At 50.9% G+C, this 24039-nt stretch overlaps 2 protein-coding genes across 8 annotated transcripts in view; one reads left to right on the top strand and one right to left on the bottom strand.

The window, feature by feature from the left end:
* zgc:172121 (uncharacterized protein LOC337599 homolog) overlaps positions 1–15286 on the top strand; it is a 20900-nt gene extending 5614 nt beyond the window's left edge. For 4 of the 7 annotated variants that reach the window (XM_034530781.1, XM_034530778.1, XM_034530783.1 and 1 more), the window contains 7 exons: positions 1–19; positions 507–679; positions 1965–2068; positions 2924–3085; positions 3245–3450; positions 6763–6839; positions 6934–7081. The exon at positions 1–19 is cut by the window's left edge and continues 49 nt beyond it. In XM_034530781.1, coding sequence (XP_034386672.1) covers positions 1–19; positions 507–679; positions 1965–2068; positions 2924–3085; positions 3245–3450; positions 6763–6839; positions 6934–6998 — 806 coding nt within the window. In that variant the 3' untranslated portion in view covers positions 6999–7081. Of the gene's footprint in view, positions 20–506; positions 680–1964; positions 2069–2923; positions 3086–3244; positions 3505–6762; positions 6840–6933; positions 7082–15232 lie in introns of those variants that run through there. The other 3 variants (XM_034530784.1, XM_034530779.1, XR_004609378.1) reach the window with 3 other exon arrangements.
* On the bottom strand, positions 12688–24039 carry LOC117729568 (basic immunoglobulin-like variable motif-containing protein). The gene is made up of 10 exons (XM_034530775.1): positions 23932–24039; positions 22704–23081; positions 21893–22010; positions 18115–18210; positions 17550–17654; positions 17385–17479; positions 17182–17314; positions 15430–15513; positions 15270–15366; positions 12688–12971 (listed from the first exon to the last, which is right to left on the bottom strand). Exons 2-10 carry the CDS (start codon positions 23053–23055, stop codon positions 12741–12743), a joined length of 1311 nt encoding a protein of 436 aa, XP_034386666.1. The 5' UTR covers positions 23056–23081; positions 23932–24039; the 3' UTR covers positions 12688–12740.

Genomic DNA, 24039 nt, shown 5'->3' with positions numbered 1-24039 from the left:
TCAGAGAAGCTCATTTCAGGTCATTAATATCTTTAAATCTTTTTTTTGTCTGGATCACAAACAACATCTAATGATACTAATGTTATTAATGTGTATAATACTAATATTAGTGAGTGTAATACTAATATTATTAGTGTGTGTAATACTAATATTAGTGTGTATAATACTAATATTTGTGTTTCTCCTATTGAGGGGTTTTAAATGTGTTGTTGTGATTTAATTTACGTGAGAATGTAGGAATGTATTTATAAATATTATGTTTCAGTCATACTTGATCTAAGGCTAAGGGTCGGCCAATGTGACAGTTACTATTTCTCTAATATGATTGACATATAAATCAATAATGATAATAATCGTTCGATGCAACAACAACAACAACAACAACAACAAACCATATCCGAGCTTTGAAGCCTCGAGAACCTTCAGACTGAAATGATCTCCTCATCAAATTTTTAGTGGGAACACTTTATGACATCACTAAATCTTACGGGGTCAACGTTCTCCAGGTTCCTCCTTGCCGGCGCTGACGTCATCACCACGGCAACATACCAGGCCAGCGTCGCCGGGTTCACCGGAGAGCCGGACGTGAGCGCCGAGCGCGCCAGAGAGCTGCTGGTGTCCGGAGTCCGGCTGGCCGGAGAGGCCGTGGACCGGTTCCTCTCCGACGCTCGACCAACAGGTACGGAACCAACAGGTACAGAACCAACAGGTACAGAACCAAACGGTACGGAACCAACAGGTACAGAACCAACAGGTACGGAACCAAACGGTACGGAACCAACAGGTACGGAACCAAACGGTACGTAACCAACAGGTACATAACCAAACGGTACGGATCAACAGGTACGGAACCAACAGGTACGGAACCAACAGGTACAGAACCAACAGGTACGGAACCAACAGGTACAGAACCAAACGGTACGGAACCAACAGGTACGGAACCAAACGGTACGGATCAACAGGTACGGAACCAAACGGTACAGAACCAAACAGTACGGAACCAACAGGTACGGAACCAACAGGTACGGAACCAAACGGTACGTAACCAACAGGTACATAACCAAACGGTACGGATCAACAGGTACGGAACCAACAGGTACGGAACCAACAGGTACAGAACCAACAGGTACGGAACCAACAGGTACAGAACCAAACGGTACGGAACCAACAGGTACGGAACCAAACGGTACGGATCAACAGGTACGGAACCAAACGGTACAGAACCAAACAGTACGGAACCAACAGGTACGGAACCAACAGGTACAGAACCAAACGGTACGGAACCAAAAGGTACGGATCAACAGGTACGGAACCAAACGGTACGGATCAACAGGTACGGAACCAAACGGTACGGATCAACAGGTACGGAACCAACAGGTACGGAACCAACAGGTACGGAACCAACAGGTACAGAACCAAACGGTACGGAACCAACAGGTACGGAACCAAACGGTACAGAACCAACAGGTACGGAACCAACAGGTACGGAACCAAACGGTACGGATCAACAGGTACGGAACCAAACGGTACAGAACCAAACGGTACGGAACCAACAGGTACGGAACCAACAGGTACAGAACCAAACGGTACGGAACCAAACGGTACGGATCAACAGGTACGGAACCAAACGGTACGGAACCAACAGGTACGGAACCAAACGGTATGGAACCAAACGGTACGGAACCAACAGGTACAGAACCAAACTGTACGGAACCAAACGGTACGGAACCAAACGGTACGGAACCAACAGGTACAGAACCAACAGGTACGGAACCAAACGGTACGGAACCAACAGGTACGGAACCAACAGGTACATAACCAACAGGTACGGAACCAAACGGTACGGAACCAAACAGTACGGAACCAACAGGTACGGAACCAAACGGTACGGAACCAACAGGTACAGAACCAAACAGTACGGAACCAAAGCGCCTTGTGAGTGACGTCTGTGTGTGTCTCTGGAGGGCGCAGGCGGCCGCTGGTGGCGGCGTCCGTGGGGCCGTACGGGACGTTCCTTCACGACGGCTCCGAGTACTCCGGCGCTTACGCGGAGCAGATGAGCGTTGAAGTGAGTGTCAGCCAATCAGAGCTCAGCGTTCAGAGTATTGATCCTAACCCTTTAAACCCAGAGCCATTTTCTAGGTTTCTGCTGGAAATAACATCCCCACACTAAAAAAGGTGTATCTCTGCAACCACAAAGGCTATTTGAATAATGTTGGTTATAATAAAGGCAACACGTGTGCTTTTGTTCAGGTGTGTAAATATTAGTATATTTGTTACTGGTTAAGAATAAATAAAGATGAAAGACAGCAAAAGTAGAATTTTCAGGTTCGCCTAGAAAGAAAAGCCCTTTCAGGATGATTATCTCTTGGAAGGATGCACAGAAACATTAGAGGACATCAGAGGTCATGAAACACTTTGGGACCAGTCTCTCTGCAAAGTCTGACTTTGAAAAAGTAAAGCAGAACAAAGTTAGAGGTTTTAGTACAGATTAATTAGGCCAAATGGGCATTTGGGCAATTTTAATTTTCTCATGTACCAAACCATATATTTCACTTGTATATTACTGATGCTTTGGTGCAGAAGGATTTGAAAAGATATTTAGAATCTGTGTTAAATCTTCTTGCTCTTTGCTATCTGGCTTTTTCTGATAGCACCGAGCTACGGGTTGCTAGCTACGGGTTGCTAGCTACGAAAACGTGCTGAGTGACAAAATGATGATTATGATATTTTGATAATTCTTTCAGTTTGTTTAATTTGATGTACAACATCAATATATTTGCTCATGTTTATTGTGATGTTTTACACAGTCTAACTATAATGTGTAAATCGGCCCCCAATTGGGCGCCGTGGGGCTTAAAAGGTCTAAGCATACCACCCCAGAGACTGGAGGGTTAACCGATCACCGACGTTCTCTCACCAGGATCTTAAAGTCTGGCACCGGCCTCAGATCGACGTCCTTGCAGCCGCCGGCGCCGACCTTGTTGCCTTGGAGACGATTCCGAGCATCAAGGAGGCGTCGGCTCTGCTGGAGCTGCTCAGAGAGTTCCCCGACTGCAGAGCCTGGCTGTCCTTCTCCTGCAAGGTGGGAGCCAAAGCTCCGCCAGACCGGTGCCGACTCGTTGTTGACTCGTTGTTGACTCGTTGTTGACTCGGTGACTCGTTGTTGACCCGTTGTTGACTCGTTGACTCGGTGTCTCGTTGTTGACCCGTTGTTGACTCGTTGTTGTTTGTTGTCTGTCAGGACGGGAGGCGACTGTCAGACGGCAGCTTGTTCACCGACGCCGTGCAGATGGCTCAAAGGTCCACTCAGCTGGTCGCCGTCGGGGTCAACTGCTGCTCACCGGCACTGGTGGAGCCGCTGCTGGACTCTGCCGGGTCCCTACGGAGCCCAGACCTGAGTTGGGTGGTGTACCCCAACAGTGGAGAGGACTGGGACTCTGAGCAGGGGTGAGGACTCAACTTCACAGGAAACCGTCATCTTGATGAAGAAATAATATTCAGGTTTAAATCCTTTTAATGATATATTCCTCTCACAGAAAGATCACTTATCAATGAATCGGGTCCACAGTAGAGATCATAGACTGTCTTTATGAAGGGAATGTGGTCGTCATGAAGTCGCTCATTGGTTTTGGAGCCGTTGCCATCCTCAGCCATCCATATTTGGACCGTAGAGACGCCGAATACGTCTCCTGACCACCAGGGGGCGACTCCTCTGGTTGTATAGAAGTCTATGCTTCATGTGTTAAAGCTGCATTCTCTCTCCTGACCACCAGGGGGCGACTCCTCTGGTTGTATAGAAGTCTATGCTTCATGTGTTAAAGCTGCATTCTCTCTCCTGACCACCAGGGGGCGACTCCTCTGGTTGTATAGAAGTATATGCTTCATGTGTTAAAGCTGCATTCTCTCTCCTGACCACCAGGGGGCGACTCCTCTGGTTGTATAGAAGTCTATGCTTCATGTGTTAAAGCTGCATTCTCTCTCCTGACCACCAGGGGGCGACTCCTCTGGTTGTATAGAAGTCTATGCTTCATGTGTTAAAGCTGCATTCTCTCTCCTGACCACCAGGGGGCGACTCCTCTGGTTGTATAGAAGTCTATGCTTCATGTGTTAAAGCTGCATTCTCTCTCCTGACCACCAGGGGGCGACTCCTCTGGTTGTATAGAAGTCTATGCTTCATGTGTTAAAGCTGCATTCTCTCTACTGACCACCAGGGGGCGACTCCTCTGGTTGTATAGAAGTCTATGCTTCATGTGTTAAAGCTGCATTCTCTCTCCTGACCACCAGGGGGCTACTCCTCTGGTTGTATAGAAGTCTATGCTTCATGTGTTAAAGCTGCATTCTCTCTCCTGACCACCAGGGGGCGACTCCTCTGGTTGTATAGAAGTCTATGCTTCATGTGTTAAAGCTGCATTCTCTCTACTGACCACCAGGCGGCGACTCTGGTTGTATAGAAGTCTATGCTTCATGTGTTAAAGCTGCATTCTCTCTACTGACCACCAGGGGGCAACTCCTCTGGTTGTATAGAAGTCTATGCTTCATGTGTTAAAGCTGCATTCTCTCTCCTGACCACCAGGGGGCGACTCCTCTGGTTGTATAGAAGTCTATGCTTCATGTGTTAAAGCTGCATTCTCTCTCCTGACCACCAGGGGGCGACTCCTCTGGTTGTATAGAAGTCTATGCTTCATGTGTTAAAGCTGCATTCTCTCTACTAACCACCAGGGGGCGACTCCTCTGGTTGTATAGAAGTCTATGCTTCATGTGTTAAAGCTGCATTCTCTCTCCTGACCACCAGGGGGCGACTCCTCTGGTTGTATAGAAGTCTATGCTTCATGTGTTAAAGCTGCATTCTCTCTCCTGACCACCAGGGGCGACTCCTCTGGTTGTATAGAAGTCTATGCTTCATGTGTTAAAGCTGCATTCTCTCTCCTGACCACCAGGGGGCGACTCCTCTGGTTGTATAGAAGTCTATGCTTCATGTGTTAAAGCTGCATTCTCTCTCCTGACCACCAGGGGGCGACTCCTCTGGTTGTATAGAAGTCTATGCTTCATGTGTTAAAGCTGCATTCTCTCTACTGACCACCAGGCGACTCCTCTGGTTGTATAGAAGTCTATGCTTCATGTGTTAAAGCTGCATTCTCTCTACTGACCACCAGGGGGCGACTCCTCTGGTTGTATAGAAGTCTATGCTTCATGTGTTAAAGCTGCATTCTCTCTCCTGACCACCAGGGTGCTACTCCTCTGGTTGTATAGAAGTCTATGCTTCATGTGTTAAAGCTGCATTCTCTCTCCTGACCACCAGGGGGCGACTCCTCTGGTTGTATAGAAGTCTATGCTTCATGTGTTAAAGCTGCATTCTCTCTACTGACCACCAGGCGGCGACTCTGGTTGTATAGAAGTCTATGCTTCATGTGTTAAAGCTGCATTCTCTCTACTGACCACCAGGGGGCAACTCCTCTGGTTGTATAGAAGTCTATGCTTCATGTGTTAAAGCTGCATTCTCTCTCCTGACCACCAGGGGGCGACTCCTCTGGTTGTATAGAAGTCTATGCTTCATGTGTTAAAGCTGCATTCTCTCTCCTGACCACCAGGGGGCGACTCCTCTGGTTGTATAGAAGTCTATGCTTCATGTGTTAAAGCTGCATTCTCTCTACTGACCACCAGGGGGCGACTCCTCTGGTTGTATAGAAGTCTATGCTTCATGTGTTAAAGCTGCATTCTCTCTCCTGACCACCAGGGGCGACTCCTCTGGTTGTATAGAAGTCTATGCTTCATGTGTTAAAGCTGCATTCTCTCTCCTGACCACCAGGGGGCGACTCCTCTGGTTGTATAGAAGTCTATGCTTCATGTGTTAAAGCTGCATTCTCTCTCCTGACCACCAGGGGGCGACTCCTCTGGTTGTATAGAAGTCTATGCTTCATGTGTTAAAGCTGCATTCTCTCTCCTGACCACCAGGGGCGACTCCTCTGGTTGTATAGAAGTCTATGCTTCATGTGTTAAAGCTGCATTCTCTCTCCTGACCACCAGGGGGCGACTCCTCTGGTTGTATAGAAGTCTATGCTTCATGTGTTAAAGCTGCATTCTCTCTCCTGACCACCAGGGGGCGACTCCTCTGGTTGTATAGAAGTCTATGCTTCATGTGTTAAAGCTGCATTCTCTCTCCTGACCACCAGGGGGCGACTCCTCTGGTTGTATAGAAGTCTATGCTTCATGTGTTAAAGCTGCATTCTCTCTACTGACCACCAGGGGGCGACTCCTCTGGTTGTATAGAAGTCTATGCTTCATGTGTTAAAGCTGCATTCTCTCTCCTGACCACCAGGGGGCGACTCCTCTGGTTGTATAGAAGTCTATGCTTCATGTGTTAAAGCTGCATTCTCTCTCCTGACCACCAGGGGCGACTCCTCTGGTTGTATAGAAGTCTATGCTTCATGTGTTAAAGCTGCATTCTCTCTCCTGACCACCAGGGGGCGACTCCTCTGGTTGTATAGAAGTCTATGCTTCATGTGTTAAAGCTGAATTCTCTCTCCTGACCACCAGGGGGCGACTCCTCTGGTTGTATAGAAGTCTATATAAATGACTCTACTTCTCTCTTGATTTATTCCCTCAGTAAACATTGTAAACATGAGTTTATCACTTTATATTAATCATGTTTATAGCCCATAGTATATAAGTAATACAAATGCAATAATAAACAGTATAAAGCATTATGAGCACTTTTCAGACCATAAATACATTTAAAGTCATTTAAATGTGTTCCCTCAGCAGCTGGACGGGGAAGCGCTCGGCGTCGATAGCTCAGCTCAGCCGCTCGTGGATGAAACTCGGCGCCGCTCTGATCGGTGAGACGCTCGTGATTCACTTCTCGTATCATTTGGTGTGTTGATACTTTTGAACCCGAGGAACGTATCTGAGTGCAGTTCCTCGCTCCACCAGGAGGGTGCTGCCGCGTCGGCCCGGCTCACATCGCAGAGTTACGACGCGTCGCGTCTTCCGTCTGACTGGACGATGTCGTTGACAAGAAAGACGTCCGTAAACAAATCATTGTCAAATGAGTCATGAATAAATAATAAATAAAACCGTCTTTCTGAGGTTCACATTTTTAATGATTCTTTGAAGACACACTTTAATATTTAAAATAATTTAATATATTATTCCCTCTGAATTAATCTGACAAATGATGTATTGTATTAAAGACAAATAACACGTTTTATGGCGAATTCAGAGACGATCATTTATTTCCAAACATTTTGGGGACAAAATATCCAGCAAGTTTGGTGAACTTAGTACAAGCGGTGGCGCCCCCTATTGAGCGGTTTCATCACGGCTTTAAACGGGTCATGAAACCTTTTTAGCTCGTGTGGCGCCCCCTAGAGGTCATTTGGAATAAAACCTTCGGGCTATGTTTCAAGGATTCTTGAGGAAATAACCTGCAAGTTTCATAATGATTGTTCATTCGCAGAGGGAATTAATCAAGATTCAACGAGGTCCAGTTGGAGAGCGTTCCCTCAGAAACATCTCACTTGTTCTATGATTTAGTCCCACAATTAATAAACATGTTTTAACCAAATCAATAATATCTCAACAATATTTATCGTCAGATTTCCTATTGAACTGGATGACTTTGAGACATAATCTAAAGATAAATAAATGTTATTCAAGTAAAATCAGAACTAGATAAAAGAACATAACATAACTCAGTCCTCCTGGTGGCTGTCGGGGGGCGGCTCGCCCTCAGTCCTCCTCCAGGTGGCTGTCGGGGGGCGGCTCGCCCTCAGTCCTCCTCCTGGTGGCTGTCGGGGGGCGGCTCGCCCTCAGTCCTCCAGGTGGCTGTCGGGGGGCGGCTCGCCCTCAGTCCTCCTCCTGGTGGCTGTCGGGGGGCGGCTCGCCCTCAGTCCTCCTCCTGGTGGCTGTCGGGGGGCGGCTCGCCCTCAGTCCTCCAGGTGGCTGTCGGGGGGCGGCTCGCCCTCAGTCCTCCAGGTGGCTGTCGGGGGGCGGCTCGCCCTCAGTCCTCCAGGTGGCTGTCGGGGGGCGGCTCGCCCTCAGTCCTCCAGGTGGCTGTCGGGGGGCGGCTCGCCCTCAGTCCTCCTGGTGGCTGTCGGGGGGCGGCTCGCCCTCAGTCCTCCAGGTGGCTGTCGGGGGGCGGCTCGCCCTCAGTCCTCCAGGTGGCTGTCGGGGGGCGGCTCGCCCTCAGTCCTCCTCCTGGTGGCTGTCGGGGGGCGGCTCGCCCTCAGTCCTCCTCCTGGTGGCTGTCGGGGGGCGGCTCGCCCTCAGTCCTCCAGGTGGCTGTCGGGGGGCGGCTCGCCCTCAGTCCTCCAGGTGGCTGTCGGGGGGCGGCTCGCCCTCAGTCCTCCTCCAGGTGGCTGTCGGGGGGCGGCTCGCCCTCAGTCCTCCAGGTGGCTGTCGGGGGGCGGCTCGCCCTCAGTCCTCCTGGTGGCTGTCGGGGGGCGGCTCGCCCTCAGTCCTCCAGGTGGCTGTCGGGGGGCGGCTCGCCCTCAGTCCTCCTCCAGGTGGCTGTCGGGGGGCGGCTCGCCCTCAGTCCTCCAGGTGGCTGTCGGGGGGCGGCTCGCCCTCAGTCCTCCTCCTGGTGGCTGTCGGGGGGCGGCTCGCCCTCAGTCCTCCTGGTGGCTGTCGGGGGGCGGCTCGCCCTCAGTCCTCCAGGTGGCTGTCGGGGGGCGGCTCGCCCTCAGTCCTCCAGGTGGCTGTCGGGGGGCGGCTCGCCCTCAGTCCTCCTCCTGGTGGCTGTCGGGGGGCGGCTCGCCCTCAGTCCTCCAGGTGGCTGTCGGGGGGCGGCTCGCCCTCAGTCCTCCTCCTGGTGGCTGTCGGGGGGCGGCTCGCCCTCAGTCCTCCTCCTGGTGGCTGTCGGGGGGCGGCTCGCCCTCAGTCCTCCAGGTGGCTGTCGGGGGGCGGCTCGCCCTCAGTCCTCCAGGTGGCTGTCGGGGGGCGGCTCGCCCTCAGTCCTCCAGGTGGCTGTCGGGGGGCGGCTCGCCCTCAGTCCTCCAGGTGGCTGTCGGGGGGCGGCTCGCCCTCAGTCCTCCTGGTGGCTGTCGGGGGGCGGCTCGCCCTCAGTCCTCCAGGTGGCTGTCGGGGGGCGGCTCGCCCTCAGTCCTCCAGGTGGCTGTCGGGGGGCGGCTCGCCCTCAGTCCTCCTCCTGGTGGCTGTCGGGGGGCGGCTCGCCCTCAGTCCTCCTCCTGGTGGCTGTCGGGGGGCGGCTCGCCCTCAGTCCTCCAGGTGGCTGTCGGGGGGCGGCTCGCCCTCAGTCCTCCAGGTGGCTGTCGGGGGGCGGCTCGCCCTCAGTCCTCCTCCAGGTGGCTGTCGGGGGGCGGCTCGCCCTCAGTCCTCCAGGTGGCTGTCGGGGGGCGGCTCGCCCTCAGTCCTCCTGGTGGCTGTCGGGGGGCGGCTCGCCCTCAGTCCTCCAGGTGGCTGTCGGGGGGCGGCTCGCCCTCAGTTCTCCTCCAGGTGGCTGTCGGGGGGCGGCTCGCCCTCAGTCCTCCAGGTGGCTGTCGGGGGGCGGCTCGCCCTCAGTCCTCCTCCTGGTGGCTGTCGGGGGGCGGCTCGCCCTCAGTCCTCCTCCTGGTGGCTGTCGGGGGGCGGCTCGCCCTCAGTCCTCCATGGTGGCTGTCGGGGGGCGGCTCGCCCTCAGTCCTCCTGGTGGCTGTCGGGGGGCGGCTCGCCCTCAGTCCTCCTGGTGGCTGTCGGGGGGCGGCTCGCCCTCAGTCCTCCTCCTGGTGGCTGTCGGGGGGCGGCTCGCCCTCAGTCCTCCAGGTGGCTGTCGGGGGGCGGCTCGCCCTCAGTCCTCCTGGTGGCTGTCGGGGGGCGGCTCGCCCTCAGTCCTCCTGGTGGCTGTCGGGGGGCGGCTCGCCCTCAGTCCTCCTCCAGGTGGCTGTCGGGGGGCGGCTCGCCCTCAGTCCTCCTCCTGGTGGCTGTCGGGGGGCGGCTCGCCCTCAGTCCTCCAGGTGGCTGTCGGGGGGCGGCTCGCCCTCAGTCCTCCTCCTGGTGGCTGTCGGGGGGCGGCTCGCCCTCAGTCCTCCTCCTGGTGGCTGTCGGGGGGGCGGCTCGCCCTCAGTCCTCCAGGTGGCTGTCGGGGGGCGGCTCGCCCTCAGTCCTCCTCCTGGTGGCTGTCGGGGGGCGGCTCGCCCTCAGTCCTCCTCCTGGTGGCTGTCGGGGGGCGGCTCGCCCTCAGTCCTCCTCCTGGTGGCTGTCGGGGGGCGGCTCGCCCTCAGTCCTCCAGGTGGCTGTCGGGGGGCGGCTCGCCCTCAGTCCTCCTCCTGGTGGCTGTCGGGGGGCGGCTCGCCCTCAGTCCTCCTCCTGGTGGCTGTCGGGGGGCGGCTCGCCCTCAGTCCTCCAGGTGGCTGTCGGGGGGCGGCTCGCCCTCAGTCCTCCAGGTGGCTGTCGGGGGGCGGCTCGCCCTCAGTCCTCCAGGTGGCTGTCGGGGGGCGGCTCGCCCTCAGTCCTCCAGGTGGCTGTCGGGGGGCGGCTCGCCCTCAGTCCTCCTGGTGGCTGTCGGGGGGCGGCTCGCCCTCAGTCCTCCAGGTGGCTGTCGGGGGGGCGGCTCGCCCTCAGTCCTCCAGGTGGCTGTCGGGGGGCGGCTCGCCCTCAGTCCTCCTCCTGGTGGCTGTCGGGGGGCGGCTCGCCCTCAGTCCTCCTCCTGGTGGCTGTCGGGGGGCGGCTCGCCCTCAGTCCTCCAGGTGGCTGTCGGGGGGCGGCTCGCCCTCAGTCCTCCAGGTGGCTGTCGGGGGGCGGCTCGCCCTCAGTCCTCCTCCAGGTGGCTGTCGGGGGGCGGCTCGCCCTCAGTCCTCCAGGTGGCTGTCGGGGGGCGGCTCGCCCTCAGTCCTCCTGGTGGCTGTCGGGGGGCGGCTCGCCCTCAGTCCTCCAGGTGGCTGTCGGGGGGCGGCTCGCCCTCAGTCCTCCTCCAGGTGGCTGTCGGGGGGCGGCTCGCCCTCAGTCCTCCAGGTGGCTGTCGGGGGGCGGCTCGCCCTCAGTCCTCCTCCTGGTGGCTGTCGGGGGGCGGCTCGCCCTCAGTCCTCCTGGTGGCTGTCGGGGGGCGGCTCGCCCTCAGTCCTCCAGGTGGCTGTCGGGGGGCGGCTCGCCCTCAGTCCTCCAGGTGGCTGTCGGGGGGCGGCTCGCCCTCAGTCCTCCTCCTGGTGGCTGTCGGGGGGCGGCTCGCCCTCAGTCCTCCAGGTGGCTGTCGGGGGGCGGCTCGCCCTCAGTCCTCCTCCTGGTGGCTGTCGGGGGGCGGCTCGCCCTCAGTCCTCCTCCTGGTGGCTGTCGGGGGGCGGCTCGCCCTCAGTCCTCCAGGTGGCTGTCGGGGGGCGGCTCGCCCTCAGTCCTCCAGGTGGCTGTCGGGGGGCGGCTCGCCCTCAGTCCTCCAGGTGGCTGTCGGGGGGCGGCTCGCCCTCAGTCCTCCAGGTGGCTGTCGGGGGGCGGCTCGCCCTCAGTCCTCCTGGTGGCTGTCGGGGGGCGGCTCGCCCTCAGTCCTCCAGGTGGCTGTCGGGGGGCGGCTCGCCCTCAGTCCTCCAGGTGGCTGTCGGGGGGCGGCTCGCCCTCAGTCCTCCTCCTGGTGGCTGTCGGGGGGCGGCTCGCCCTCAGTCCTCCTCCTGGTGGCTGTCGGGGGGCGGCTCGCCCTCAGTCCTCCAGGTGGCTGTCGGGGGGCGGCTCGCCCTCAGTCCTCCAGGTGGCTGTCGGGGGGCGGCTCGCCCTCAGTCCTCCTCCAGGTGGCTGTCGGGGGGCGGCTCGCCCTCAGTCCTCCAGGTGGCTGTCGGGGGGCGGCTCGCCCTCAGTCCTCCTGGTGGCTGTCGGGGGGCGGCTCGCCCTCAGTCCTCCAGGTGGCTGTCGGGGGGCGGCTCGCCCTCAGTTCTCCTCCAGGTGGCTGTCGGGGGGCGGCTCGCCCTCAGTCCTCCAGGTGGCTGTCGGGGGGCGGCTCGCCCTCAGTCCTCCTCCTGGTGGCTGTCGGGGGGCGGCTCGCCCTCAGTCCTCCTCCTGGTGGCTGTCGGGGGGCGGCTCGCCCTCAGTCCTCCTGGTGGCTGTCGGGGGGCGGCTCGCCCTCAGTCCTCCTGGTGGCTGTCGGGGGGCGGCTCGCCCTCAGTCCTCCTGGTGGCTGTCGGGGGGCGGCTCGCCCTCAGTCCTCCTCCTGGTGGCTGTCGGGGGGCGGCTCGCCCTCAGTCCTCCAGGTGGCTGTCGGGGGGCGGCTCGCCCTCAGTCCTCCTGGTGGCTGTCGGGGGGCGGCTCGCCCTCAGTCCTCCTGGTGGCTGTCGGGGGGCGGCTCGCCCTCAGTCCTCCTCCAGGTGGCTGTCGGGGGGCGGCTCGCCCTCAGTCCTCCTCCAGGTGGCTGTCGGGGGGCGGCTCGCCCTCAGTCCTCCTCCAGGTGGCTGTCGGGGGGCGGCTCGCCCTCAGTCCTCCTCCAGGTGGCTGTCGGGGGGCGGCTCGCCCTCAGTCCTCCTCCAGGTGGCTGTCGGGGGGCGGCTCGCCCTCAGTCCTCCTCCTGGTGGCTGTCGGGGGGCGGCTCGCCCTCAGTCCTCCTCCAGGTGGCTGTCGGGGGGCGGCTCGCCCTCAGTCCTCCTCCTGGTGGCTGTCGGGGGGCGGCTCGCCCTCAGTCCTCCTGGTGGCTGTCGGGGGGCGGCTCGCCCTCAGTCCTCCTGGTGGCTGTCGGGGGGCGGCTCGCCCTCAGTCCTCCTCCAGGTGGCTGTCGGGGGGCGGCTCGCCCTCAGTCCTCCTCCAGGTGGCTGTCGGGGGGCGGCTCGCCCTCAGTCCTCCTCCAGGTGGCTGTCGGGGGGGTGGCTCGGTCTCGCCGTGCTGAGGGAGCATCCCAGGACGCCCGGCCGCTTGGACGGCGCCCCCTCCTGGGCGTCCTGGGCGGCGCTCTCCTGGCCCTGCTGGTGCTGCTGGTGGAAGTCGTGGTGCAGGTTCTCCAGGTTCTGAGCCCAGGGGCCGTTCACCCTCTGGAAGGCCATGATGCAGTGCAGGTTTCCCCCCAGCTGAGAGCCAGAGGAGAGAGGCTCGTTCATACGCTCATAAACCAGCAAGATACTAATTAATGATCAGTGATGATCTAAACAGATAAAGATCCCTTTGTTTGATCAGCTGGTCTACAAGGACCCAGAATATTATGGTTTTCTTCATAAAAACACTTAAAATGATAAGTAAATAAAATATATTTTATATTCATCATTATTGTTAATGAAGTTCAGGCTCCGCTCAGTGAACATGAGTACTGGCTGAAGGTACATGATAACGTTATCATGATGCGTTCAGGCTCCGCTCAGTGAACACGAGTACTGGCTGAAGGTACATGATAACGTTATCATGATGCGTTCAGGCTCCGCTCAGTGAACACGAGTACTGGCTGAAGGTACATGATAACGTTATCATGATGCGTTCAGGCTCCGCTCAGTGAACACGAGTACTGGCTGAAGGTACATGATAACGTTATCATGATGCGTTCAGGCTCCGCTCAGTGAACATGAGTACTGGCTGAAGGTAAATGATAACGTTCTCATGATGCGTTCAGGCTCCGCTCAGTGAACATGAGTACTGGCTGAAGGTAAATGATAACGTTATCATGATGCGTTCAGGCTCTGCTCAGTGAACATGAGTACTGGCTGAAGGTAAATGATAACGTTATCATGATGCGTTCAGGCTCCGCTCAGTGAACACGAGTACTGGCTGAAGGTACATGATAACGTTATCATGATGCGTTCAGGCTCCGCTCAGTGAACACGAGTACTGGCTGAAGGTACATGATAACGTTATCATGATGCGTTCAGGCTCCGCTCAGTGAACATGAGTACTGGCTGAAGGTAAATGATAACGTTCTCATGATGCGTTCAGGCTCTGCTCAGTGAACACGAGTACTGGCTGAAGGTACATGATAACGTTATCATGATGCGTTCAGGCTCCGCTCAGTGAACATGAGTACTGGCTGAAGGTAAATGATAACGTTCTCATGATGCGTTCAGGCTCCGCTCAGTGAACATGAGTACTGGCTGAAGGTAAATGATAATGTTCTCATGATGCATTCAGGCTCCGCTCAGTGAACATGAGTGCTGGCTGAAGGTAAATGATAACGTTCTCATGATGCGTTCAGGCTCTGCTCAGTGAACATGAGTACTGGCAGAAGGTAAATGATAACGTTCTCATGATGCATTCAGGCTCCGCTCAGTGAACATGAGTACTGGCTGAAGGTAAATGATAACGTTCTCATGATGCGTTCAGGCTCCGCTCAGTGAACATGAGTACTGGCTGAAGGTAAATGATAACGTTATCATGATGCGTTCAGGCTCTGCTCAGTGAACATGAGTACTAGCTGAAGGTAAATGATAACGTTCTCATGATGCGTTCAGGCTCTGCTCAGTGAACATGAGTACTGGCTGAAGGTACATGATAACGTTATCATGATGCGTTCAGGCTCCGCTCAGTGAACACGAGTACTGGCTGAAGGTACATGATAACGTTATCATGATGCGTTCAGGCTCCGCTCAGTGAACACGAGTACTGGCTGAAGGTACATGATAACGTTATCATGATGCGTTCAGGCTCCGCTCAGTGAACACGAGTACTGGCTGAAGGTACATGATAACGTTATCATGATGCGTTCAGGCTCCGCTCAGTGAACATGAGTACTGGCTGAAGGTAAATGATAACGTTCTCATGATGCGTTCAGGCTCCGCTCAGTGAACATGAGTACTGGCTGAAGGTAAATGATAACGTTATCATGATGCGTTCAGGCTCCGCTCAGTGAACATGAGTACTGGCTGAAGGTAAATGATAACGTTATCATGATGCGTTCAGGCTCCGCTCAGTGAACACGAGTACTGGCTGAAGGTACATGATAACGTTATCATGATGCGTTCAGGCTCCGCTCAGTGAACACGAGTACTGGCTGAAGGTACATGATAACGTTATCATGATGCGTTCAGGCTCCGCTCAGTGAACATGAGTACTGGCTGAAGGTAAATGATAACGTTCTCATGATGCGTTCAGGCTCTGCTCAGTGAACACGAGTACTGGCTGAAGGTACATGATAACGTTATCATGATGCGTTCAGGCTCCGCTCAGTGAACATGAGTACTGGCTGAAGGTAAATGATAACGTTCTCATGATGCGTTCAGGCTCCGCTCAGTGAACATGAGTACTGGCTGAAGGTAAATGATAATGTTCTCATGATGCATTCAGGCTCTGCTCAGTGAACATGAGTACTGGCTGAAGGTACATGATAACGTTCTCATGATGCGTTCAGGCTCTGCTCAGTGAACATGAAGTCAAAGCATTCGGACCTTCTTGGTCTGCCGCCGCTGCACCCCCCTCTCCGTGTGACGGATGTCCAGGTACTCGGGGTTCTGCGTGTTGAGGTCGGTCACGACGTCCATCCACCTGAACAAAGAGGTCCATGTTGAACGGTTCTGACCCGGAACCCGCCGGAGGGAGCTGACTTACTTCTTGCAGTGGATGGCCGGGTGCTTCCTGCTGGGCTCCCCGATCAGGATCCAGTGCTCCGCCTCGCTGGAGGGCAGCGGGCCCCTGAAGGACACACAGCGCCAGCCACCGAGGATTCATGTTCAAATTTACTCTTCAGGGTTTTTAATATCAGCATTTTAGACTTTATTATTATTGTGTACTAAAACTGAAACAATAATAAGTCGCCAAACATTATAAACTGAAGCTGAAAAGAAACTAGATTTTTTTCATTAAATTGACACAATATTGCTCAGTAAAAAAACTAAAATATAATATGTATTATATGTATGTATATGTATTAATTTAGTTAGGTCCATATATACTGTATATATGGACCTAACTAAATTAATAAATGTTGCCGCTCTATAAATATTGATTTAGTTATATCTAAATTATAAATCCTGACCTCCCCCACACTGTCCCTTTAAGAGAGCACTGAGGAAGACCTCCCCCACACTGTCCCTTTAAGAGAGCACTGAGGACAACCTCCCCCACACTGTCCCTTTAAGAGAGCACTGAGGACGACCTCCCCCACACTGTCCCTTTAAGAGCACTGAGGACGACCTCCCCCACACTGTCCCTTTAAGAGAGCACTGAGGAAGACCTCCCCCACACTGTCCCTTTAAGAGAGCACTGAGGAAGACCTCCCCCACACTGTCCCTTTAAGAGAGCACTGAGGAAGACCTCCCCCACACTGTCCCTTTAAGAGAGCACTGAGGAAGACCTCCCCCACACTGTCCCTTTAAGAGAGCACTGAGGACGACCTCCCCCACACTGTCCCTTTAAGAGAGCACTGAGGACGACCTCCCCCACACTGTCCCTTTAAGAGAGCACTGAGGACGACCTCCCCCACACTGTCCCTTTAAGAGAGCACTGAGGAAGACCTCCCCCACACTGTCCCTTTAAGAGAGCACTGAGGAAGACCTCCCCCACACTGTCCCTTTAAGAGAGCACTGAGGACGACCTCCCCCACACTGTCCCTTTAAGAGAGCACTGAGGACGACCTCCCCCACACTGTCCCTTTAAGAGAGCACTGAGGACGACCTCCCCCACACTGTCCCTTTAAGAGAGCACTGAGGAAGACCTCCCCCACACTGTCCCTTTAAGAGAGCACTGAGGAAGACCTCCCCCACACTGTCCCTTTAAGAGAGCACTGAGGACGACCTCCCCCACACTGTCCCTTTAAGAGAGCACTGAGGACGACCTCCCCCACACTGTCCCTTTAAGAGAGCACTGAGGACGACCTCCCCCACACTGTCCCTTTAAGAGAGCACTGAGGAAGACCTCCCCCACACTGTCCCTTTAAGAGAGCACTGAGGAAGACCTCCCCCACACTGTCCCTTTAAGAGAGCACTGAGGACGACCTCCCCCACACTGTCCCTTTAAGAGAGCACTGAGGACGACCTCCCCCACACTGTCCCTTTAAGAGAGCACTGAGGAAGACCTCCCCCACACTGTCCCTTTAAGAGAGCACTGAGGAAGACCTCCCCCACACTGTCCCTTTAAGAGAGCACTGAGGACGACCTCCCCCACACTGTCCCTTTAAGAGAGCACTGAGGACGACCTCCCCCACACTGTCCCTTTAAGAGAGCACTGAGGAAGACCTCCCCCACACTGTCCCTTTAAGAGAGCACTGAGGAAGACCTCCCCCACACTGTCCCTTTAAGAGAGCACTGAGGACGACCTCCCCCACACTGTCCCTTTAAGAGAGCACTGAGGACGACCTCTCACCTGTAGGCTTTGGCAGCTCTGAGGGGCGTGGCCTCGAAGCCCACGGGGCAGAAGTAGTGGTTCTGGCAGTGGTAGATGTAGGCCATGGACTCGTCCTTCAGACCCTGGGTCAGTTTCGCCAGCGCTCCTTCAGCTGCAAACATCTGAGCGGTTATGACCTCCACCCCCCCTCCCCCACATGCGGCCGTGGGGCTGTCACTCACCTGTCTCTCCGGCCGTCTTGTGCTTCCCGTGAGGTTTGTACAGGATGTAGGAGCAGCCTCGCACGCGGAAGTTGTCGTTGATTTGCCGGAACCAGCTGCGAGAAAGAGTCCCTGATTACTGGCGTGAGCCGGTGGGGGGTCACTTACGTGGCGCCGGCTGTTTACCGCATCAGGGTGGCGTTGCCCGTGAAGGGGCCGAACTTGATCTCCTCGAAAGGCGGCTGGAAGCCCAGAATGTGCAGCGCCTCCTCCTGAGAGATGGGGGGCAGACTGAGATAAAGCACAGTTAGTGTCTCAGGGCGTCTACATGGAGGTCCGGTCCCAGCGTCCCCCCTCGCGCCTTAAACCCTGAACCCCCGGGGACCTAACAGATGGTGTGAGAGGCTCTGAGGGCTTTGAATGTTATAAATACAAACATGTCACGTTGCCATGGCGATCATGTCACGTTGTCATGACGATCATGTCACGTTGTCATGACGATCATGTCACGTTGTCATGACGATCATGTCAATGTCTTCCAGGTTCTTTCCTCACGTTTCAGTGAACATGTAATACGCCGTATTCGTCCTCTTTGTTTACCTTTGAGGTCTCCATGCTTCCACTGGTAACCCCGTGTTTAACTTCACATTGCTATGAATTATGGGTAAATCCCTCAGGCAAAGTCTGACTTACAGTAACGGGCTGAAAGGTCAGAGGCTCTGGAACACTGAACTAGACCCTCTAAGCTCACCTTCCTGCCCCCAGAGTGCTGTACAGGAAGTTCCAGCAGGACACTAGAGACGAGATCCCACACGACGTCTTGTACTGTGGCCGACTGATGCAGTACCTGAAACAGGAAGTACAACACAATAAAGGACTTCACAGGTGGGCAAGCGCTCGTTAACAGAGATCCAAAAGGAGGCGACACCTCTCCTCTTTCAGGGCAAGACTTTAGAGTCGTTTAGCCTCTTAGTCTCTGTTTGTGTTGTGTGTCTGTTTGTTTTGTGTCTCTGTTTGTGTTGTCTCTGTTTGTTTTGTGTCTCTGTTTGTGTTGTGTCTCTGTTTGTTTTGTGTCTCTGTTTGTGTTGTGTCTTTGTTTGTTTTGTGTCTCTGTTTGTGTTGTGTCTCTGTTTGTGTTGTGTCTTTGTTTGTTTTGTGTCTTTGTTTGTGTTGTGTCTCTGTTTGTTTTGTGTCTTTGTTTGTTTTGTGTCTTTGTTTGTTTTGTGTCTTTGTTTGTTTTGTGTCTTTGTTTGTGTTGTGTCTCTGTTTGTTTTGTGTCTTTGTTTGTTTTGTGTCTTTGTTTGTTTTGTGTCTTTGTTTGTTTTGTGTCTGTAGTGGTTTTTTGTCTCTTTGTTTGTTTTGTGTCTCTTTGTTTGTTTTGTGTCTGTTTGTTTTGTGTCTTTATTTGTTTTGTCTCTTTGTTTGTTTTGTGTCTTTGTTTGTTTTGTGTCTTTGTTTTGTGTCTCTGTTTGTTTTGTGTCTCTGTTTGTTTTGTGTCTCTGTTTGTTTTGTGTCTTTGTTTGTTTTGTGTCTCTTTGTTTGTTTTGTGTCTCTGTTTGTTTTGTGTCTTTGTTTGTTTTGTGTCTGTTTGTTTTGTCTCTTTGTTTGTTTTGTGTCTCTGTTTGTTTTGTCTCTTTGTTTGTTTTGTGTCTTTGTTTGTGTTGTGTCTTTGTTTGTGTTGTGTCTCTGTTTGTTTTGTGTCTCTGTTTGTGTTGTGTCTTTGTTTGTGTTGTGTCTGTTTGTTTTGTGTCTTTGTTTGTTTTGTGTCTTTGTTTTGTGTCTCTGTTTGTTTTGTGTCTCTGTTTGTTTTGTGTCTCTGTTTGTGTTGTGTCTCTGTTTGTGTTGTGTCTCTGTTTGTTTTGTGTCTTTGTTTGTTTTGTGTCTTTGTTTGTGTTGTGTCTCTGTTTGTTTTGTGTCTTTGTTTGTTTTGTGTCTTTGTTTGTTTTGTGTCTGTAGTGGTTTTTTGTCTCTTTGTTTGTTTTGTGTCTCTTTGTTTGTTTTGTGTCTTTATTTGTTTTGTCTCTTTGTTTGTTTTGTGTCTTTGTTTGTTTTGTGTCTTTGTTTTGTGTCTCTGTTTGTTTTGTGTCTCTGTTTGTTTTGTGTCTCTTTGTTTGTTTTGTGTCTCTGTTTGTTTTGTGTCTTTGTTTGTTTTGTGTCTGTTTGTTTTGTCTCTTTGTTTGTTTTGTGTCTCTGTTTGTTTTGTCTCTTTGTTTGTTTTGTGTCTTTGTTTGTGTTGTGTCTTTGTTTGTGTTGTGTCTCTGTTTGTTTTGTGTCTTTGTTTGTTTTGTGTCTCTGTTTGTGTTGTGTCTTTGTTTGTGTTGTGTCTGTTTGTTTTGTGTCTTTGTTTGTTTTGTGTCTGTTTGTTTTGTGTCTTTGTTTGTTTTGTGTCTCTGTTTGTGTTGTGTCTTTGTTTGTGTTGTGTCTCTGTTTGTTTTGTGTCTTTGTTTGTTTTGTCTCTTTGTTTGTTTTGTGTCTTTGTTTGTTTTGTGTCTCTGTTTGTGTTGTGTCTTTGTTTTGTGTCTCTGTTTGTTTTGTGTCTTTGTTTGTTTTGTGTCTCTTTGTTTGTTTTGTCTCTTTGTTTGTTTTGTGTCTCTGTTTGTTTTGTGTCTTTGTTTGTTTTGTGTCTGTTTGTTTTGTCTCTTTGTTTGTTTTGTGTCTCTGTTTGTTTTGTGTCTTTGTTTGTTTTGTCTCTTTGTTTGTTTTGTGTCTTTGTTTGTGTTGTGTCTCTGTTTGTTTTGTGTCTTTGTTTGTTTTGTGTCTTTGTTTGTGTTGTGTCTCTGTTTGTTTTGTGTCTCTGTTTGTTTTGTGTCTTTGTTTGTGTTGTGTCTGTTTGTTTTGTGTCTTTGTTTGTGTTGTGTCTCTGTTTGTTTTGTGTCTGTAGTGGTTTTGTGTCTCTTTGTTTGTTTTGTGTCTCTGTTTGTTTTGTGTCTTTGTTTGTTTTGTGTCTCTGTTTGTGTTGTGTCTTTGTTTGTGTTGTGTCTGTTTGTTTTGTGTCTTTGTTTGTTTTGTGTCTTTGTTTGTTTTGTGTCTCTGTTTGTTTTGTGTCTTTGTTTGTTTTGTGTCTCTGTTTGTGTTGTGTCTTTGTTTGTTTTGTGTCTCTTTGTTTGTTTTGTGTCTCTGTTTGTTTTGTGTCTTTGTTTGTTTTGTCTCTTTGTTTGTTTTGTCTCTTTGTTTGTTTTGTGTCTCTGTTTGTTTTGTGTCTTTGTTTTGTGTCTTTGTTTGTTTTGTGTCTCTGTTTGTTTTGTGTCTTTGTTTGTTTTGTGTCTCTTTGTTTGTTTTGTGTCTTTGTTTGTGTTGTGTCTTTGTTTGTGTTGTGTCTCTGTTTGTTTTGTGTCTCTGTTTGTTTTGTGTCTTTGTTTGTTTTGTGTCTCTGTTTGTTTTGTGTCTTTGTTTGTTTTGTGTCTTTGTTTGTTTTGTCTCTTTGTTTGTTTTGTGTTTCTTTGTTTGTTTTGTGTCTCTTTGTTTGTTTTGTCTCTTTGTTTGTTTTGTGTCTCTTTGTTTGTTTTGTCTCTTTGTTTGTTTTGTGTCTGTTTGTTTTGTGTCTCTGTTTGTGTTGTCTTTGTTTGTGTTGTGTCTCTGTTTGTTTTGTGTCTTTGTTTGTTTTGTGTCTTTGTTTGTGTTGTGTCTCTGTTTGTGTTGTGTCTCTGTTTGTTTTGTGTCTTTGTTTGTTTTGTGTCTTTGTTTGTGTTGTGTCTCTGTTTGTTTTGTGTCTCTGTTTGTTTTGTGTCTTTGTTTGTGTTGTGTCTGTTTGTTTTGTGTCTTTGTTTGTGTTGTGTCTCTGTTTGTTTTGTGTCTGTAGTGGTTTTGTGTCTCTTTGTTTGTTTTGTGTCTCTGTTTGTTTTGTGTCTTTGTTTGTTTTGTGTCTTTGTTTGTTTTGTGTCTCTGTTTGTGTTGTGTCTCTGTTTGTGTTGTGTCTGTTTGTTTTGTGTCTCTGTTTGTTTTGTGTCTTTGTTTGTTTTGTGTCTTTGTTTGTTTTGTGTCTCTGTTTGTTTTGTGTCTGTAGTGGTTTTGTGTCTCTTTGTTTGTTTTGTGTCTCTTTGTTTGTTTTGTCTCTTTGTTTGTTTTGTGTCTCTTTGTTTGTTTTGTGTTTCTTTGTTTGTTTTGTGTTTCTTTGTTTGTTTTGTCTCTTTGTTTGTTTTGTGTCTCTTTGTTTGTTTTGTCTCTGTTTGTTTTGTGTTTCTTTGTTTGTTTTGTGTCTCTCTGTTTGTTTTGTGTGTCTTTGTTTGTTTTGTGTCTCTGTGTTTGTTTTGTGTCTCTTTGTTTGTTTTGTGTCTCTCTGTTTGTTTTGTGTGTCTTTGTTTGTTTTGTGTCTCTCTGTTTGTTTTGTGTGTCTTTGTTTGTTTTGTGTCTCTCTGTAGTGGTTTTGTTTTGTGTCTTTTGTAATGTGGACTGCACTGTGGATCACTTGATGTTGTTTTATGTTAACTCATCCAAACTTCTGTTTGTTTCTTTCTGCTCTACATATTTCTATAGAATCTTGGTTTAAGCTACACATCAATAAAAGATACTTTGATAACAGGTCGGTGTACCATCTCCTGAGGTCCAGAACCTTTCTCTGTTGGACCTCCTCCAGCGAGGCGTCCTGCAGGGTTCTGCTGGTTCTGCCTGAAGACTTCATCTTCTTGCTGCTGCTTTTCTTCACGTTACCTGAAGAGCATCAGTCATTTATTCAGAAAGTACTTCCTGTACACGTAAACAAACACCACTGTATTCATAATGAAGTACTTCCTGTACACGTAAACAAACGCCACTGTATTCATAATGAAGTACTTCCTGTACACGTAAACAAACACCACTGTATTCATAATGAAGTACTTCCTGTACACGTAAACAAACGCCACTGTATTCATAATGAAGTACTTCCTGTACACGTAAACAAACACCACTGTATTCATAATGAAGTACTTCCTGTACACGTAAACAAACGCCACTGTATTCATAATGAAGTACTTCCTGTACACGTAAACAAACACCACTGTATTCATAATGAAGTACTTCCTGTACACGTAAACAAACACCACTGTATTCATAATGAAGTACTTCCTGTACACGTAAACAAACACCACTGTATTCATAATGAAGTACTTCCTGTACACGTAAACAAACACCACTGTATTCATAATGAAGTACTTCCTGTACACGTAAACAAACACCACTGTATTCATAATGAAGTACTTCCTGTACACGTAAACAAACACCACTGTATTCATAATGAAGTACTTCCTGTACACGTAAACAAACACCACTGTATTCATAATGAAGTACTTCCTGTACACGTAAACAAACACCACTGTATTCATAATGAAGTACTTCCTGTACACGTAAACAAACGCTCCCTACTTGTTCGGATCTTTCTGGTGAGCCCGTTGAAGTCCGAGGTGTCGATCTCCCAGGCCAGAATGGATTTAGTGTGAGTCGAGGAGACCTCCTCCATGTCACAGTCCCCGTCCGAGTCCACGTGGGCCCCCGCAGACCGGTCCACCGAGGCCTTGGGCCGGGGCCCCTGGTCCTGCTGGTTGGGGGGCCGGTCCACGGAGGCGGCCTGGTTGAGGAGCGCGTAGTCGGAGCAGACAGTGTAGAACTTCTCCCTGGAGTGGGTCACCGGGCAGGTCCACGGCAGGAGGCCTCGGTCCTGCTCCCCGTCGGCGGGCCGCGTGAGGTTCGCTCCGGGACCTTCAGACGTGTTCGGCATTGAACCGCCGGGTGTGTTTAGAAACCCTGCAGAGACATGAAGACGGACTCAGAGATCATCTCTTCAGACAGATCTACCACAAAGTCAGCCATACATATATTCTCTATAACAACGTGGTGACATCACAGACGTTCAACATGAAGCTCAGGCACAGACCCCCTGTTGGTTTGGGGGTCTTGAATCTAGTGAAACGTTCAAATTAATCCTGTTTTTGGTCTTTTATTGTTTATTAACTCGATCCCCATCAGCTGTTGCCTTGGCGACCGCTAATCTTCCACAGAAAGGACAAAACACATTACATGCAATACATTACGTAAAACAAAGTTTAAATAGTACAGCAGTATTGTTATTATTATTATTATTATTATTATTATTATATAGTGTTTGTAATATAGTGTTATTATAATATAAAATACAGTATTATTATTATTATATAGTGTTGGTAATATAGTGTTATTATAGTATAAATACAGTATTATTATTATTATATAGTTTGTAATAATGTTATTATAGTATAAATACAGTATTATTATTATTATATAGTGTTATTATAGTATAAATACAGTATTATTATTATATAGCAGTATTATTATTATTATATAGTGTTTGTAATAATGCTATTATAGTATAAATGCAGTATTATTATTATATAGTTTGTAATAATGTTATTATAGTATAAATGCAGTATTATTATTATATAGTTTGTAATAATATTATAGTATAAATACAGTATTATTATTATTATATAGTGTTTGTAATAATGTTATAGTATAAAATACAGTATTATTATTTTTATTATTATTATATAGCGTTTGTAATACAGTATTGTTAGTATTATGTTCATAAGAACAACATATAATTCTTATAGGCACCGACCTGCTGCAGATGAATCGGTAAACACGCCCAGATGGTCTTTCCTCACCAGACGCGCTCGCGCGGCGGACCCGGATGTTGCACGTGAGGAGAACCTAAGGACGCCCGGTC

This window comes from Cyclopterus lumpus, chromosome 4 (assembly GCF_009769545.1).
Source record: "Cyclopterus lumpus isolate fCycLum1 chromosome 4, fCycLum1.pri, whole genome shotgun sequence".
NCBI classification, from domain to species: domain Eukaryota; kingdom Metazoa; phylum Chordata; class Actinopteri; order Perciformes; family Cyclopteridae; genus Cyclopterus; species Cyclopterus lumpus.
The sequence above is the reverse complement of the archived record's forward strand: the minus strand, read 5'-3'. Positions and strand labels throughout refer to the sequence as shown.

Coding starts and splice junctions, on each gene's coding strand:
- LOC117729568 (XM_034530775.1), bottom strand. CDS start 23,055: ATGCCGAACACGTCTGAAGGTCCCGGAGCGAACCTCACGCGGCCCGCC. Junction 17,315..17,384: donor CAAGACGGCCGGAGAGACAG/GTGAGTGACAGC, acceptor AGATGTTTGCAG/CTGAAGGAGCGCTGGCGAAA. Junction 12,972..15,269: donor AGCGGCGGCAGACCAAGAAG/GTCCGAATGCTT, acceptor TCTGGCTCTCAG/CTGGGGGGAAACCTGCACTG.